At 36.5% G+C, this 10,304-nt stretch overlaps 1 protein-coding gene across 1 annotated transcript in view; it reads left to right on the forward strand.

Annotated features, from left to right (window-relative positions):
- PZP (pregnancy-zone protein) overlaps positions 1 to 4,943 on the forward strand; it is a 61,871-nt gene extending 56,928 nt beyond the window's left edge. Inside the window, exons 30-36 of the mRNA XM_011953278.1 lie at positions 436 to 654; positions 829 to 956; positions 1,474 to 1,564; positions 2,110 to 2,178; positions 3,038 to 3,140; positions 4,186 to 4,227; positions 4,789 to 4,943. Of these exons, the coding sequence (XP_011808668.1) occupies positions 436 to 654; positions 829 to 956; positions 1,474 to 1,564; positions 2,110 to 2,178; positions 3,038 to 3,140; positions 4,186 to 4,227; positions 4,789 to 4,811 (675 nt within the window). The 3' untranslated portion in view covers positions 4,812 to 4,943. The remainder of the gene's footprint in view (positions 1 to 435; positions 655 to 828; positions 957 to 1,473; positions 1,565 to 2,109; positions 2,179 to 3,037; positions 3,141 to 4,185; positions 4,228 to 4,788) is intronic.
- Positions 4,944 to 10,304: the final 5,361 nt, after the last annotated feature.

Consider the following 10,304-nt stretch of genomic DNA (forward strand, 5'->3'; position numbering starts at 1 on the left):
GGAAATAAAAACAAGCTAGATGAAGGTGAAAAGAAACTCAAGAAAGTGCAACTTGTCTCATACCATTTTTATGTACGGTAAATTTTTATCCCTCTTCCATCTAACTGGTCAATCATCTACTTAAAAATGGTCACTATTTTTGTCTTAACTTCTTAGTTTTAGACCTATTCTTTGAAGGACATATCCAAAAGGACTATCGATGAAAATAAATTGTGAAATTAATAAACATTATTAGCCTTTTATTTCATTTGGAGAAATTACAGCATGATTTTGATAATGCCTGAAAGGCAGAGAAAAAGGAAGGGCAATTAGTGAAGATCTATTTTAGGAGTAAAAAGTCAGCTTCCCTCATGGCAGGTTAACACAGACTTTGGAGGAAAATCCCAGACACCAAAAATTTACTCTTCGGGGTGGTTGTCCACTCATCTCTTCCAGGACACAGTGGTGGCTCTCCATGCCCTGTCCAGGTATGGAGCAGCCACTTTCACCAGAACTGAGAAAACTGCACAGGTCACCATTCAGGATTCACGGACCTTTTCCACAAATTTCCAAGTAGACAACAACAACCTCCTGTTACTGCAGCAGATCTCATTGCCAGAGCTCCCTGGAGAATATGTTATAACAGTAACTGGAGAAAGATGTGTGTATCTTCAGGTGAGGCTCCAAGGTTATATGGGTGAGAGTCAACTTTAAACTTGCCAATTGAAATGGAAACGCTGTTCCTTCCTTCCTGAGAAAGTAAAGGGCACCTCCGGAGACATTAAATAATGAGGAAGTGAGGGGTCCCAGAAAAAGAGAGAAACTGATAGTGTCTTTGCTGTTTCACAGACATCCATGAAATATAATATTCTTCCAGACAAAGAGGACTCCCCATTTGCTTTAAAAGTGCAGACTGTGCCCCAAACTTGTGATGGACGCGAAGGCCACACCAGCTTCCATATCTCACTGACCGTCAGGTAAGACATTCTGACCTCATCACCTGATCTTTGGCCCCAAAGCAACTTGGAATTACCAGAAATTAATAGTCCATTTGGAAGCTATGTTATTAGATTAATATAATTTAGAATTGATATATCTATAAATGAATTTAACCTTTTATCATTATGACGTGATCCTTTCTCTACTAAAAATATAAAAGTAATATATACTAAATCACGAATGAACCATATACATGAGGTGTGTAAAAACCATAGATATGTTAAAAATGCCAATTAGCAAGATTCACTACCAAAGATTTTGATTTGATAGTTTTGGGGTGATGCTTAAACATCTGTAATTTTAGCAAGTGGCAGATCTGATGTATATTCACGTGTCCAATGTCAATGTTGCACATGTCCAGGGAACACTGACCTTTGTAGAATATTGCTGGGACAACGTATTGAAGACAGACAGGCTTAAGGTGACTCTTGAAAGCAGAAATTTGGCTTTCTATTACGTATAAAACCCTAACTTCTTTTTTCCTTGACACTACAGTTACACAGGAAACCGTCCTGCTTCCAATATGGTGATTGTTGATGTAAAGATGGTATCTGGTTTTATTCCCCTGAAACAAACAGTAAAAATGGTAGGTGTATTTTAATCCTAATAGACCTCACAGAAAAGTATGTTCTGTATCTCCAAACTAAGACCCTACCAATATCAAAACCATGTCAACATCATCCTGCCTCGAAAAAAAATATTTTCCCCAAACCCAGGAAGTAAATGAACTATTTATTTGGCCCTACGCTAAGGGACATATATGATACCAGAGAAATGCACAAGGAGTCCCCACCCTTAGGCCACTCATAGGTTAGTTAGGAATTTAAAGCACATGAGCACAAAACAATAAAACCACCCAAGAAAGACAGGATATGGTTTAAATCCCAAACTGACTGACATGCACTAAAAGTTTGGGAAGGGAAAAAATCAACGTGAACTAAACTTATCAAAGATGCCAGAGGATCTAATGTGTTACTTGGATATTGAAGAATAGTGGAACTCTTGACCTGAAAACAATTAGCTTTCTTCTCTTCAGAGAACGACCATTTGTCCCTTATTACAATCTGCTCTAGATCTCACAGCATTCTCACATCTGTTCTCTAACTTTCTGAGTTTTCCAATTCTCTCCAGCTTGAAAGATCTAGCTCCGTGAGCCGGACAGAAGTGAACAACAACCATGTCCTCATTTATGTGGAACAGGTGAGGGCTCTGACATCCTGGCTGAGACTACATATAGGTCGTCTTTCTAAGTGAGTCTCTCCCCTAGAATAGTAAATAGTCAGTAATATAAGGAAAACAATCATTAGCAATGTCCTTCCAGAAAGTTTCTCTATTCCAAGAAGAATAAGAGGGGAAATCTCCTTTGAACTCCATGTAGTGTTCTGTTCTATTTTCAATTATGTTAAAATTGGAATATGATTTTTCCATGAAATTTAAAGTATAAAATCAATAGAACAAAAGGCATACCATGTATTCCTTTTGTTTTAAAGACCTCACTCCCCAACAATATGAATAAATATTAAATTTGAAGTGATAAATCAATAGGACTAAAGGTTTATCATGCATTCCTGTTATTTTAAAGACCACCTCCACGAAATGAATAAATATGATCCCAGTGGTTGACTAGTGATAATATTAACATTCTAAAATGTCACCATAAAATAAAATGTGGATTTTATGAATATTTTCAAATAAGACCATAAAACAAAGAAAATGTTTTCTGTATCCAAACAGAAAGAATACTTTGTGGTTTTAATTACAGGTTGCATGAAACCATGTTTCTCCAGCTTAGAACACATTCACATGGGCCCAAAGATTTAATCTCATACCAAGGGACTACAAAATAATAGGGTTGTCTCAATTGAAGAAAATCTGTGAAAATTTGTTGACTGTAAATAGAGTTCCCCAGGATGCATTCTAAAACCCGTGTTGACATCCACAAATGTCTGCTCACCTAAAGACACTGGTAAAAAAGAGTCAAAGAACAATAAGAATATGTTTTGCTCATGAGAGAAAGGAGGCTTTCTAGGTTATTGATTACTCCCACTTTTCCTTTTAGGTGACAAATCAGACACTAAGTTTTTCCTTCATGGTTCTGCAAGACATCCCAGTAAGAGACTTGAAGCCAGCAATTGTTAAAGTCTACGATTACTATGAGACAGGTGAGTGAGAGAAAAATGAAACAATTAATCTTAACCAGAGCCAAGAAATGGATCCTGTTGTGACAGTTGATCCTGTTCTTCACCCAGTTAGTCAACATTAATCTTTTGTTTCTTTCCTCCAAGATGTATACTATGAAAATGACTTACTACAGTCTGGCCAACATAGTGAAACCCCATCTCTACTAAAAATACAAAAAATTAGTCTGGTGTGGTGGTGTGCACCTGTAATCCCAGCTACTTTGGAGACTGAGGCAGGGAATTGTGTAAGCCCAGGAGACAGAGGTTGCAGTGAGCCGAGATCGCGCCATTGCACTCCAGCCCGGGTGACAGTGCGAGACTCTGTCTCAAAAAAAAAAGAAAAAACAAAACAAAACAAAAAACATTTACTGAACAAATTTATCAATTAGTGTTTTTTGAGTCAGAAACTGAAGAATTTTAAAAGAATGATAATATATAGTCATTGCCTTCAAGTAGTTTAGAGACATAGGTAACATAATACAGATGAAAAGATTATATAACAAGGAAAGACTATTTGTGACAAATGAGTGTTAGTGAGCTAAGCAATAAGTTTGAGAGGCAAAAACAGCACAGAAGGCTGGTGTTCAGGAAGAACAAACAAGAAGAAAGATCTGATTTGGATCCTAGAGGATGAATGCAATTTTAGGGGTCTATAAAAGTAGGAGGAGTGTTTCAAGCTGGAACCATAATCTTAGAAAAGGAATTAAGGGAGCAAGCTGAACAAAGTGAATAGAAGCAGAGAGGTCATGGAAGAGAGAACTACAGATTAATGCAATTATGATCATCTTCCCAAGAATTTAAAATTTGAACATATGCCGTCTGAACAGGCTTCTATCTGCATCTCTGGTCTCAGGGAAAGAAAATATAAATATGCTAATGATCCTGTTTAATTCTGGTCTATTTACATGACGTTTTGACAATTCTGATAGGGCATGCTTTTCTCCAGTAGTAAAGTGACTAGACAGATCTACCACGGTCCCTAGTTCATAGATCTTTTGTTTCTTCCTTCACCCAATGTATCTTTCAGATGAGTCAGTGGTTGCTGAGTATATCGCCCCCTGCAGCACAGGTAAGAGGTCACAGCTTATGACCAGTACTAGAATGGCATTAACCCACTCTCCAAGAGCCCCTACATTTTAAATTCACTTCGGTGCTTTTTCTACATCTGAGACAATCCACATGGCATGTCCTCACACCGAGACGAAACTGCGGCGTAGCAAGCCTATTCTGTAGCGGACTCTCCAATTTCAGATATTCACTCCCAGAAAAGTCAATAAGCTTTGTTTATTTGTAGGACATCTCTCTCTAAAAGCAACATTTCACTTCACAGCTAATTGGGCTTCCTTCAACGCAATGGTCAACTAATCACACCCCTCAAACCAAATCTAGCCTTACACTTAATTTTGTAAATGAAGCTTTATTGGCACATAGCCACACTTATTATTGTCTATGGCTGCCTTTGTGTGCTGATTAGTCATGACAGACCACATGACATATAAACCTAAAATAATTACCATCTGGCCTTTCACAAAGTTTGCTGACCCTGCGTAAACTCATTCTGTTGCCCACACTCAACTGAATGCTCCTCAGGAAACCCTACAACCTTCTTACGTTTTTCTTTTCTCCGTAGATACAGAGCATGGAAATGTTTGAGGACCATACAGGCTGTATATTTTGCTGGATTCTCTGTCCTATACATTTACTTAGAAGGAATGGCACTATTTGTCTCTATAAAATAGACACTAAAAAGGTTTGCTGAATAAATATGTATTTCTGGTCAAACTATCATCATTCATTCTTCAGACATTAATAGCATGTTCACATGATGAGTTATATTATTTCAAATACTATTAAGATTACAGTTGTGTAACATATTTGCTTGTATTCCAAATGTGGATATAAAGTCAAATCAAGGAAAATTTTAAATAAAGTTCTAAGAGACATTAGAAAAAAAATGTTCTTTGGTCTAGGAGGCTTTTACTTAGAAGCTAAAGGCAAAAGTATGTAGTACTGATTAATAATTAGGAAGGCATAAATATTTCTTGAGAAAGAATATCCTAAGCAAAAGCATCAAAAACTGATTTGACCGGAGGCAAAAATTATTGGAGTAAATGGAGAATATGTTGGAAAGAGGCAGTGTTGTACAGTGGTTAAATTTTAGACACTAGAGCCAAACTGCCTAGGTTTGAATCTTGATTCCATCCCTGCCTCACCAACTATGTCACTAGGGCAGTTATTTATTTATTTATTTATTTATTTATTTATTTTCCACTATCCCTTCCCCCGGTGAGGGTTTCTTTCTTTTTTTTCTTCAACTTTTATTTTAAATTCCGAGGTACATGTGCAGAATGTGCAAGTTTGTTACATAGGTAAACATGTGCCATAATGGTTTGCTCCACAGGTCAACCCATCACCTAGGTATTAAGCCTGACATCCATTTGCTATTCTTCCTGATGCTTTCCCTCCCCAAACTCTCCCTTACAGGCAGCAGTGTGTGTTGTTCCCCATCATGTGTCCCTGTGTTCTCATTGTTCAGCTCCCACTTATAAGTGACAGCACGCGACTTTTGGTTTTCTGTTCCTGCGTTAGTCTGCTGAGGATAATGGCTTCCAATTCCATCCATGTCCCTGCAAAGGACATGATTTCATTCCTTTTTATTGTGCATAATATCCCATGGTGTATATGTACCATGTTTTCTTTATACAGTCGATCATTGATGGGCATTTGGGTTGATTCCATGTCTTTGCTATTATGAAGAGTGCTGCAATGAATATACATGTGCATGTATGTTTATATCTTTATAGTAGAATGATTTATATCCTTTTGTGTATATACCCAGTAATGGGATTGCTGGGTCAAATGGTATTTCCGCCTCTAGATCTTTGAGAAACTGCCACACATTGTATTCCACAATAGTTGAACTAATTTACACTCCCAACAGAGTACAAGCAATCCTTTTTCTCTGCAACTTCACCAGCATGTGTTGTTTCTTGACTTTTTAATAATCAACATTTTGACTGGCATGAGATGGTATCTCATTGTCATTTTGATTTGCATTTCTCTAATGATTAGTGATGTTGAACTTTTTTTCTTATGTTTGTTGGCCACATGAATGTCTTCTTTTGAGTTCATGTCCTTTGTAGGGCAGTTGTTTAACCTCATACTGCCTCAGCTTTCTCATTGAGAAATGAAAATAACAACAGATTCTATTACTGAAATACCAGGGGTCCGGTCTAGGTCCTGCTGCTTGCTGCACAGAAAGCCAATCACTGAGACAAGTATTGCCAAGGAACAAGGCTTTAATTGGGTCCTGCAGCTGAGGAGATGGGAGTTCAGTTCCAAATCCATCTTCCTGACCAACTAAAACCAGGGTTTTATATAGCAGGGAACAAATGTAACAACTTGTAAGAAAATGGGAACTAGGGAGGGACAAGGAAGCAATTATGATGAATGAGGGATCCCATGTCTCATTGTCAGGATGTGGTGATCTGGTGAGTTTCAGTTCTTTTACACTTTCTTTTGAGAGGCCTAAAGTTCCTTTCCTGAGGAAGGAAGTCAGATAAAACGAACGTAAGTTTCAAGTTTTAAGACCAGAAAGTTTATTCAAAATAAAAGTCTATGGGATTATTGAGTCAGTTTCAACTCTAGCTCAAAGTATTATTTATGAGAATGTGCCATCCTCCTGGAAAAGGGAAAAGAGAAATAACTGAATCAAGCAATGACTCAATGCTTCTGCTCAAATGCGTTGTATGTCAATTTCACTTACATTCTATTGGCTAAAGCAAGTCACATGACCAAGCCTGGCTTTAATGCTCTAATAATAAGATTGATGGTGGAGTGCTGTGACTTTTCTTACAGGCAGGCACACAAGCCACATGACAATGTGAAGAAATACATAATTGTCTTACAGGGACAACAGTAGATAATTAAGAAAAAGCATGAAATTCCACACAGGAGTGAAACATAAATACAACTTAATCTCACAAGCTTTTATTAAATAGCTCACCCATAGCACACTAATTTGAAAGGATGCCTTTATCCTATACTAAATTCCCACACATTTTGTGGGGTATTTAATGAATTTCTAGTGTTTCTTTGCTCTCTCTGTGTATTCATATATCACATTATTTTAATTGTCATAACTGTATATTTTAATATCTCATAGGGATAGTTCTTCATCATTGCTCTTATTTTTCTCAACTACACCTTTATTTTCTCATATGATATTTAGAATCAACTTTGTTATTTTTTTTTTTTAAAGTTGGAATCTCATCAAATGTGTGCATTCACACAGGGAACACGGTCAGCTTTTCAAGGTTGAGTTCTCTTATCCAAGAACAGGTTGTATTTATTTATTTTTAATTGTCATTTTTCAAGTCTCCTTATGTGTGTTTCAGTATTTTAAAGTTTTTTTCTGTATAGGATACATATACATATATAGGATATATATATATTTAGTTTATTTCTAGGTCTCATATTCTTATTTAAAATGCATATATATTTTATTATATAAACTAGTTACATATAAAAAGATTTGCTATGGAATTCTCTTTTATTAAGATATAATTTATATGCCATAAAATGCACAAATGTTAATGGCAAAGCTTGATCAATTTTTATTTATGGTCAAATCCTATAGAACATTTCCAGAATCAATCAATCCATTCCACTTGGTTACCTTGCAACCTCAGATCACTGATGAGTACAAGAAAGGTTATAGTTTTGAAATATTATCCCATTTTATTTCTCCTTGTTACAATGAAAGCAACATTTTATTGCAACTTTTTATATCCCACATAGAAGCTGAACTCCAAGATCACCATTTTGCAACTCATAATGAAATAATGGATCTAAGGCTTGCGCACCAACAGTTTCTAAAAAGTGAAACAGATACTCAGGGGATCTTGATAAGTGAATAAAATACTACCTGTGAGGTTACAAAAATGCCAAAAAAAACAACAACAAAGCTAATTCTGCTTAAGCCTAGATATATCTATTAATTTTCAGAAAACACAGAGTTCAAAGGAACATGTTAAATTATATAATGGGTATGTAATCTGCAAAATTTGTACATGAAGGAAAACATTGCAAATTCTCCCATAAATACATTATCTCAGAAAGAGAAAGAACTTATGAGTTAAAAAGAGATTTAAAAGACATATTAATCAATCACAAAGTATGAACCTAAATTAGATCTTGATTCAAACAACATAAAAAAATTATGACATTTAATCAGCAATTAGAAATTTGTGGCAGCTAAATATTTGAATACTTATGATATGAAATATTTTTACTAAATGTTTATATACAACAATAATGTTGTGCTTTTGTTTGAAAAAAAAATCCTTATCTTCTAGAACCAAATACTTAAGGATATTGCTTCCAAATGACAGTAGGAGAGGTATAGTGGTAGAATGTAGACGGCAATATGGATGGGATGTGGGAAGGGTAAAATTGTACATGGGTTAATGGATATTGGGGATGTGCATTGTGGATATATTTTAGTATTATAGTATTGTATGTCTGGATTCATAATACTGTCTTGTCTAATTTTGTTTTGTTTGAAACTCTTTGTCATATAAACTTTAAAATTAAAAGTGAATAATAATGAAAGTCATAAAACTATTTAGACTGAAAAATAATTAAAATATTAAATGTCAAAATACCTGGATTGGGTCAGAGGTGGTGGCTCATGCCTATAATCCCAGCTATGCAGAAAGCTGAGGCAGGAAGATAGCTTGAGCCCAGGAGTTTGAGGTTATAGTGAGCTACAATTACACCACTGCCCTTTAGCCTGGGTGACAGAGCAAGACCCTGTCTCTAAAAAGGAAAAAAGAAAGAAAAAAAAAACTGAAGTGGTTTAAAGTAAAACTTAAAATTCAGGGAAGTGCTTGCCATGGGTCTCTCACACAGTTGCAGTCAGATGTTGACTAGGGCTGCAGTCCTTTGCAGATTCGACTTGACTAGTGTCCAAGACAGCTCCTCATACAGCATGCAGTCAATGCTAGCCAACACCTGGGGATGTCCACAAAGGTGCCTACAAGTGGCCTCTCCTTGTGATTCAGATTCTCACAAAATGGTGACAGGATTCCAAGAGGGTGTGTCTGAAATACAGGCATTGCAGGGGACCAAGGAAGAAATTAAAAGACCTCTTAGCCTAACTTTGAAAGTCATACATTATCACTTCCATCATATACCTTTTATCTAGTGCAATTCACAGGGCAAGCCCAAATTTAAGGGGAGGAGACTACACAAGGGCATGAATACTAGGAGGCATGGTTCAGTGGGGGAGCAATTTTCAGCAACTAGATACCATAATCTTCCTCTGGGGCCCCAGTGATTTGCAGCTGTCCTGTGTGCAAAATACACTCATGCATAATCCCTTCCAATATTTGATGTCTCATTACAATACTGCACCATTCTCAAGCTTGAAATCTAGGATCTTATCATCTAAATTATGTCCAAGTACATTTGAGGTCCCTAGAGTTCATCTTCCTTGAGTGCAGTTTCTAATGCACAGTTTCTCTCAATCTGAAGACTTGTAGAATAAAAACACAAGTCATCTGCCACCACACAGCTGGGAGGAGTCACAGGATAACTGTAACAGACATTACTGCTTAAAAGGGTAGAGAACAGGAGGCATATATGAGTTACTGGTCCATAGCCATTCTGAAACATAACCAGGAACATGTCACCAGTTCTCTCACCAGGGCTCAGTTCTGCTTCCTCAGAGTAGTTCTCTGCTGGTCTGCGTTTATTGTACATGCTAATCAATCCTTTCTTTTTCACAAGAATGGACATGTGTTAGTTGAGAAGGGTTCTCGGCCTTTTGCCTGTCCATAAAGTTTGAGGGATCTTAAATCTCTTTTCATTTTGAATTGTCTCTATCATTTGAAGTCCAATCTGGCAATGTTTCTACTAATACAATTCTCTTAAAAGTTCATGAGTTTCCTATGAACCTCAGTGAGATTTATTCCCTAAGACAAAAGCAACACCTACAAATCTCTCCAACAAAGACCATTCTCTAGGTTAGGCCATGTGTGAGGCTGTTGTGAATAGGATTATTAGGATTTCTGCTGTCTAGCAAATATGGTCTAAAAGACACACCCTTAAATTTCTTAGAAGTCATTTTTTTTTTAACCTGAG

The sequence above is a fragment of the Colobus angolensis genome, unplaced genomic scaffold (assembly GCF_000951035.1).
Source record: "Colobus angolensis palliatus isolate OR3802 unplaced genomic scaffold, Cang.pa_1.0 Scaffold11, whole genome shotgun sequence".
Lineage (NCBI taxonomy): Eukaryota > Metazoa > Chordata > Mammalia > Primates > Cercopithecidae > Colobus > Colobus angolensis.